Raw genomic sequence first — 8,421 nt, 5'->3', positions numbered from 1 at the left:
ATGGAGGTCTTGTTGTAGCTGGGCCTGGTTATTTACGCTAGTCACCACCCTGTACACTGCAGTGTCATCCGCAAACAGGCGCGCTAGTGAGGTCAGTCTCTCCGGGAGGTCGTTAATGTACGCTAAGAATAGCGTCGGCCCCAGCACCGAGCCCTGCGGCACCCCTGAGCGGACGCTGCCAAACGAGGAGCGACTGCCGTTCACCACCACGGCCTGACGTCTTTGATGGAGAAAGTTCTCGATCCAGGCAAGTACAGCCCCTCGGACACCGAAGTTTCGGAGTTTGTGGGTAAGCAGGCTGTGGTTGACGCGATCAAATGCTTTCGCCAGATCCATGATCAACACGTCCGTCTGCTTCCCACCCTCCAGGTTGCTCGTGAGTTCTTCAGTGAAGTCTAGGAGCTGAGTCTCGCAGGACCGGCTTCGACGAAAGCCGTGTTGATTATCGTCGAGGACGTCGTTGTTGTCAAAATGTTGCAGCATGGCGCTCACCACGATGTGCTCCATGAGCTTGCACGCCACGCAGGTGAGAGACACCGGCCTGTAATTGGCTGGATTGTACTTCTCTCCCTTTTTGAAGATCGGAGTGACGTGCGCGTCCTTCCAGTCAGCTGGAACTGAGCCGGTGGTAAGTGATGACTGGAAGACGGCGGTGAGGCCTGGTGCCAGCTCCTTTGCCAGTTCTTTGAGAACCCGTGGGCTAATCCCATCAGGTCCTGTCGCCTTGTTTGGATTTAAGTTCGCCATTAGTTTCTGGACGCCATGCGCTGTAATGTGGATCTCATCCATGGGAGGAGTGCTCGATGCCCAGACCGGCACGCCAGTCCTGGCCTCAAACTCTTCCTCACTGAACGCAGCGCCGTCGCAAAACACTGACTGGAACTGTGCGTTGAGGACCTCCGCCTGTGCTATTGGGTCGGACGTCAGCTGGCCATCCTTCTTCAGAGGTGCAACACCGGTGCCGGTAGATTTCTGGTTCTTCATATACGTCCAGAAACGCTTGTTCTTTCCAGCTCTTTCCGGGTCATCTTCACCTGTGAAGATGTTGTTGAGGTATTTCCAGTAGCTGTGGCGCATCCGCCGCTGTACTTCCCTACGCAGCTGTTTCATGTAGGTTTTGAGGTCGTCGGAGCCGAGTTTCTTCATGTTGCGGTAGGCTCGGTCTTTTCTGTTGATCAGACTTTGCAGGTCAGCGGTCACCCAGGGCTGACTGACGTTAGGCCGGGACATCTTGTGTGGCACGGACGTCTTCACTGCTTTCTGGAGCTTTTCCTTGAAGGTTGTCCATAGCTCCTCTGTAGTGGCAGTGTCCTGTATCTGTTGAAGGTCGGCGCTCAGTTCTGTGGCAGCCTGCCGCAGCGTCGGCCAGTCAGCTCTGTTGTACAGGGGAATCTCTCGCTGCTGTTGCTTCTTTCTTGGTATGCAAATGTTGAATTCGCAGTATGGGATGTTGTGGTCAGACAGGCCGGGAACAACTTCCACGCGTGGGACGAGCTGGGGACAATTCGTTAGGAAGAGATCCAACGTGTTGTCATCTCTGGTCGGCTCCTTCACAAGCTGCTCTAGGCCGTTGTCGTAGACGATGTTGATAAAGTCATTATGGAGTCTCGGGCAGGGAGATTTGCTCTTAATAGTTCCAGTGTTCCAATCCATGCCTGGAAAGTTGAAGTCACCTCCCACCAGGAGGAAGGCGTTGTGTTGCTGAGATGCCCTTTGGAGTGACGCGCTGAACTTCAGTACTTAGGCTCTGCTCGTCTGCTACGTCGGGTCTGTAGTAAGCGCCTAGGTATAGAGTGCGCCTGCCCTTTAGCTTGAGTCGTACCCAAATGAGTTCGCAGTCGTCGACTTCCAGTTCAGGGACAATGAAGCTGTCAATGTTGTTCCGTACAGCGACTAGGACTCCCCCTCCACGTCCTCCCCTGTCTCGCCTGTACACCCAATATCCATAAGAGTCAGGGAAAATCTCTGCGGTGGCCACTGATGGGTCCAGCCAAGTTTCTGTGCCTAGGATGACATCAGGCTTCATACTGTCCAAAAGATTAGGTAACTCCGCTCTCTTGGAGCTAGCTGATTGAAAATTCACATTAATGATGCGCAGGGGTCTATACTTAGACTTGTCTTGCTGGTTTGCACGGGTGGGGGTTGATGAGTGGAATGGCTTGAAGTTTTGATCAGTAGGGGTACTACAAGAGTTGTGGGAGTCAGGGAGAGAAGAGTCTGACCAGTCAACGCCATGAAGATCGAAGGCGGTGATGCTGTTGGGGCTGCCGCAGACTGCGCAGTACCAAGGTTCCTTGCTGCAATTAGCTAAGGAGTCGTAGTGTTGTGTGTCGATGCTCTGACACTGACCATGAAACCACTGTCCACACTGGTCACAGGCCAAGCCTCTGTCATTCCAATGCACCTGCAAATCACACGTGCCACAAATCCAAGAGGAAAGTGAATGGGACAGTGAATGGGTCTGGGAGCAAGCAGGGTCAGTAGGGCCACTGGCAGGAGAGTCAGTGTGTGGGAAGGGCCTGGGTTGGGTTCTGGTGCATAAGAGTTGCTGAGGAGAAGGCACGCCAGGTATAGGAGCACCAGTCTTTGGCGGGTAGCGGGGGGAGGTGTAGCACGAATGCGTGGAGAACGAGCAAGCGCATCGACAAACAAGCAGTAGCCGGTGCCCAATGTTCGGAAAACAGATTTCTGTATGAATGAAGTCCACTCGATGGTATGTGGTGGAGTCGGTCTGGAGGCATCACTGATGACGACCTTGCATCCAAAGGCGACGATGACAATGATACTGATGGTAAAGTTTGTGGAAAACATACCTGCAGTTTCCACCGGAAGTGTGCTGTCTCCACATCAAGTCGGAAAGTCTCCTACCCACTCAGTAGATAATGCCTAGTTTTAGAGATCAAAAACGTGTCTATAAATGAATAAATTGTCAAAATCCGTTGTGTGTGTGTTTATGTGTGTGTGTGTGAGTGTGTGTTTGTGTATGTGTGTGTGTGTTCATGTGTGTTTGTGTGTGTGTGCCGTGTGAGTATGTGTGTGTGTATGTGTGTTTGTGTGTGTGTGTGTGTGTGTGTGTATGTGTGTGTGTGTGTTTGTGTGTGTGTGTGTGTTTGTGTGTGTGTGGGGGGAGGTTGGGTGGGGGGTGGGGTGGGGGTGTGGAGTTGCATGTTTTCGTCTTAACCGTTGCCTGTCTACCTCTGGTAAAGCAATTTCGTTAATTAATGAATAAGTATTACCCTCTCTAGTTGACTTGAATTGTTGTAAATTAATTGATTTAGATTGATGAGAATTGATGTGAATGGATGCTAATCTATTTGAATTGATGCGTATTTATTTGGATTGATGCGAATTTATTTTAATAGATGCGAATTGATGCAAACTGATGCAATTGGATGTTAAATGTATGTTATTTGATGTGAATTGTTGGCATTTGATGCGAATTGATGTGAACTTCTAACGTGTCTCCATCACGTCTATCACAGAGTGTGGATCATCGTTGGTATCGTCGTTGCTATCATCGCTGTCCTCGTCAGCATCTGCCTCATCATCGGCTGCATTTACTGCTGCTCAAAGAACGCCAATCGTAAGGGGACAGCCGTCACATCTTTCCGTCAGCCTCCTTCACGCGCGCGGCGCACATATGCAGGTGAGATTTATAGAGCACCAGAAACGGACATTTGAACCAGTAGAATCTAACGATTTTCTTCGCAATCTATTGGGTACGCCTGCATTTGATTGGCTCTCTTGAAGGTACCGGTATATATTTGGCCTATGCTAGCCTAACATATGATTTTTACCGAACAGAGAAGTCATCCATTGGAGAGTGCGTGTGTGTACACTGAGCACAAAAGGTTAAGGATATTTTTTTCAGCGGTATAGCCCAGATTTAAACAGCAGTTTTTGTTCAGAAACATACGTGTATTTGAAGATCAGACTTTGATTTTTTGTTGTTGTCATATTCGTTTTTATATTTAGTCAAGTTTTGACTAAATAGTTTAACATCGAGGGGGAATCGAAACGAGGGTCGTGGTGTATGTGCGTGTGTGTGTGTGCGTGCGTGTGTGCGTGTGTGCGTGTGTGTGTGTGTGTAGAGCGATTCAGACTAAACTACTGGACCGATCTTTATGAAATTTGACATGAGAGTTCCTGGGTATGAAATCCCCATACGTTTTTTTCATTTTTTTGATAAATGTCTTTGATGACGTCATATCCGGCTTTTCGTGAAAGTTGAGGCGGCACTGTCACGCCCTCATTTTTCAACCAAATTGGTTGAAATTTTGGTCAGGTAATCTTCGACGAAGCCCGGGGTTCGGTATTGCATTTCAGCTTGGTGGCGTAAAAATTAATTAATGACTTTGGTCATTAAAAATCTGAAAATTGTAAAAAAAAAATAAAAATTTATAAAACGATCCAAATTTACGTTTATCTTATTCTCCATCATTTGCTGATTCCAAAAACATATAAATATGTTATATTCGGATTAAAAACAAGCTCTGAAAATTAAATATATAAAAATTATTATCAAAATTAAATTGTCCAAATCAATTTAAAAACACTTTCATCTTATTCCTTGTCGGTTCCTGATTCCAAAAACATATAGATATGATATGTTTGGATTAAAAACACGCTCAGAAAGTTAAAACAAAGAGAGGTACAGAAAAGCGTGCTATCCTTCTTAGCGCAACTACTACCCCGCTCTTCTTATCAATTTCACTGCCTTTGCCATGAGCGGTGGACTGACGATGCTACGAGTATACGGTCTTGCTGAAAAATGGCAGCTACTTGACTAAATATTGTATTTTCGCCTTACGCGACTTGTTTGTTTTGTATCACAGATTGAGGGCGTACTAGTGTGATCTCGGTTTTTTAATTGGAATTGATTTCATATTTTGGTCAAGCATTGTTTGACTAGGTCAAGACTATTGGATAGCATTTCAACTCGGAAGCTTAAAATTAAGTCATTAGTTTGTTCATTTAAAAAAAATCTAATTAAATTTGAAATTTCAATAAGAGATTAAAACAATGATCGCCTTGTCTTTCTCATCATTCTCTATATATGTCATGTTTACTCTCAAAATGGGCGAAAAATGAGAGAAAATCGGTCTAAGCAAATTAAGTCCTATGTTTTAAATAACGTATCGCCGAAGGCGACTCGACACGTGCTGGTCTTCGGGTTTCAGCAAGCCAAGCCTTGCTAGTCTCGATGATCGCTGATCCCGGGTTTACAGTGTTGCCTTTTTACATTTAGTCAAGTTTTGACTAAATGTTTTAACATAGAGGGGGAATCGAAACGAGGGTCGTGGTGTATGTGTGTGTGTGTGTGTGTGTGTGTGTGTGTGTGTGTGTGTGTAGAGCGATTCAGAGTAAACTACTGGACCGATTTGTATGAAATTTTACATGAGAGTTTCTGGATATTATATCCTCAGACAAATGTTTTCATTTTTGGGATTAATGTCTCTGATGACGTCATATCCGGCTTTTTGTAAAAGTTGAGGCGGCACTGTCACACCCTCATTTTTCAATCAAATTGATTGAAATTTTGGCCAAGCAATCTTCGACGAAGGCCAGACTTTGGTATTGCATTTCAGCTTGGAGGCTTAAAATTTAATTAGTGACTTTGGTCATTAAAAATCGTGAAAATTGTAATTAACATTATTTTTTATAAAATGATCCAAACTTACGTTCATCTGATTCTTCTACCTTTTTCTGATTCCAAAAACATATAAATATGTTATATTCAGATTAAAAACAAGCTCTGAAAAATAAAGATATTAAAATTAAGGTTTAATTTTTTATTTTTTTTTTTTGCTTAACGCCCAGCCGACCACGAAGGGCCTAATCAGGGCAGTGCTGCTTTGACATATAACGTGCGCCACACACAAGACAGAAGTCGCAGCACAGGCTTCATGTCTCACCCAGTCACATTATTCTGACACCGGACCAACCAGTCCTAGCACTAGCCCCATAATGCCAGACGCCAGGCGGAGCAGGCACTAGATTTCCAATTTAAAGTCTTAGGTATGACCCGGCCGGGGTTCGAACCCACGACCTCCCGATCACGGGGCAGACGCCTTACCACTAGGCCAACTGTGCCGGTATATGATTAAAATAAAATTTCCGAAATCGATTTAAAAACAATTTCATCTTATTCCTTGTCGGTTCTTGATTCCAAAAACATATAGATATGATATGTTTGGATTAAAAACACGCTCAGAAAGTTAAAACGTTAATCAACTACAGAAAAGCGTGCTATGCAGCACAGCGCAACCACTACCGCGCTAAACAGGCTCGTTAATTTCACTGCCTTTTGCATGAGCGGCGGACTACGGTCATTGTGAAAAAATGCAGTGCGTTCAGTTTCATTCTGTCACTTCCACAGCTTGACTTAATGTAGTAATTTCGCCTTACGCGACTAGTTTAGATTCAGATCGACAGATTGACCAGATGTTTTGATATCGCTTCACGCGACTTGTTTCTATTTTTGCTTTGTTTGTTTTGTCTTGGGTTGTCTTGTCTTGTTTCGTTTCGTTTTGCTTTGTTATGCTTTGTTTTGTTTTGTTTTGTTTTGTTGTTTTTTATTTAGTTTTGCTGCAACAGATTAACGTTTTCTTTCTCAGGGGTTTCCCCAACAGGTTCCTAAACTGTTTACTTTCTTTCTTTCTTTCGTTTTGCTTCAAAGTCAAACTACAGGAGCACGTGTGAGAAATAGAGATTACACAACGTCATCGAGTGAGGGACCGAAAAATATTGAAACTCGAGGATGATTCTTTTGTGGTATCAACCGAGACCGTAGGTCGAGGTTGATACCACACAAAAAAATCATCCGAGAGTTTCAATATTTTTTGGTCCCTCACAAGATGACGTTTGTGTAATTTGTGTATACAATGATAAATTGATTGTATACAATGATCAATCTCTATACCTTCCTGTCACTGGAAGCAGCAACACTTGAAAGCATAAGTTCCCTTGACAAACGTCATTTATGATTGGCGTCATCTATGAATGACGTCACTGTCTAGACAAGACAAGTGCCGGTATCGGCAAACCTTGTCGCGGCAAAGGGCTATGACCCGTGCCTTGATACCATTGAGATCATAGGAGATGCACAGCAGTGCCGATACCAGGTTTCTTTAGCTTCACTTTAAAATGATATCAGAACGATAGTTATTCACTTGAAAGTGAACACAGGAGAGTTGTATACAAGTTAGTCAACTGCTCTTGCTAACAAATACAAACATTTGTGTTTCTTCGTTTTTGCTCCAGGGACAAACGGCAGAAGCCCCAGACCCAACCACCAGCCACGAGACGACGACTCCCCTCGCGTGTGGAGCCTGTCTGACCCCAAGAAGAACCTGACCTTCTCCAGTCACTCTCCTCGATTCGCTCCCCCGACTCCAGGATTTGTCGTTCCTGGCGGCTCCAGCACTGTCGCTCTCCCTCTCTCTCCTAGACCGCTAGGGCTTCCTGCCTCCCCTCGATCGCCGCGAATCCCTACAGCTCCTCTCCCCGCAGAGTTCTCTCAGCAAGAGTCCTCTCCTGAGAATCGTAAAGAGCCAGCCGATTCTGGGGAAGAAGAGGATGTTGAGTCTAAAGCATCCTTGAAGCCCTCAACGCCAAATAATGCCAAGGGTACGTCATCTTCGACAACACTACAGCCGTCTGGGTCCAAATCGGACAAACCGCTTTTCACGAAATCCCCCAAAGTCTCCAGTGCTTCGAGGTTTGGAGCTATGACGCCGGCTGGGTCTGGGGATCCGAGAACTCCGAGAAACGTGGAGATTACGTCATTGGACTCTGACGATGACGATGTTGCTGTTTACGGAGAGGAGACGATTAAGGTTTCTCTACCACCATCTACAACGAAGAAAATATCTCAATAGACTGCACACACAAAAATGGATTGGTGTATTGACTTCTTGATGCTTTGATTGACTGACTGACGTATTGATTTATAGAAACTCAGAACATAAGAAAACGTGTGTTAATTTATTGTTGATGTGTTGATTGACTGACTAACCGATTGATTTATAGACACTCAGAACATAAGAAAACATGTGTTAATTTATTTGTTATGTATTGTTTGTTGGACTTACTGCTTAATTTATTAACCGAATGATGCAATTATTAATGGGTTGATTTGTTGCTGAATTGATCGATTGTATGAATCTTTGTTTACGCGATTGGTTGACCATTTTTGTTTAAAGACTATTTAATTATATCCGAAGGATCCTGGACGATGATATAATTGGGGCGGGGATTTAGCTCAGTTGGTAGCGCGCTGGATTTGTATTCAGTTGGCCGCAGTCAGCGTGAGTCCGATTCCAGGTTCGGCGGAAATTTATTTCAGAGTCAACTTTGCGTGCAGACTCTCTTCGGTGTCCGAACACCCCCCCCCCCCCCCCCCCCCCCCCCGTGTACACT

At 45.1% G+C, this 8,421-nt stretch overlaps 1 protein-coding gene across 1 annotated transcript in view; it reads left to right on the top strand.

Annotated features, from left to right (window-relative positions):
* Nucleotides 1-3,482: 3,482 nt before the first annotated feature.
* LOC138980405 (nascent polypeptide-associated complex subunit alpha, muscle-specific form-like) overlaps nt 3,483-8,421 on the top strand; it is a gene marked incomplete at its 5' end in the record, with an annotated part of 5,662 nt that continues 723 nt past the window's right edge. Inside the window, 2 exon segments of the mRNA XM_070353274.1 lie at nt 3,483-3,646; nt 7,264-8,421. The exon segment at nt 7,264-8,421 is cut by the window's right edge and continues 723 nt beyond it. Coding sequence (XP_070209375.1) covers nt 3,483-3,646; nt 7,264-7,880 — 781 coding nt within the window.

Source organism: Littorina saxatilis, linkage group LG11, assembly GCF_037325665.1.
Source record: "Littorina saxatilis isolate snail1 linkage group LG11, US_GU_Lsax_2.0, whole genome shotgun sequence".
Lineage (NCBI taxonomy): Eukaryota > Metazoa > Mollusca > Gastropoda > Littorinimorpha > Littorinidae > Littorina > Littorina saxatilis.
This window is presented reverse-complemented; position numbering and strand designations above follow the sequence as displayed.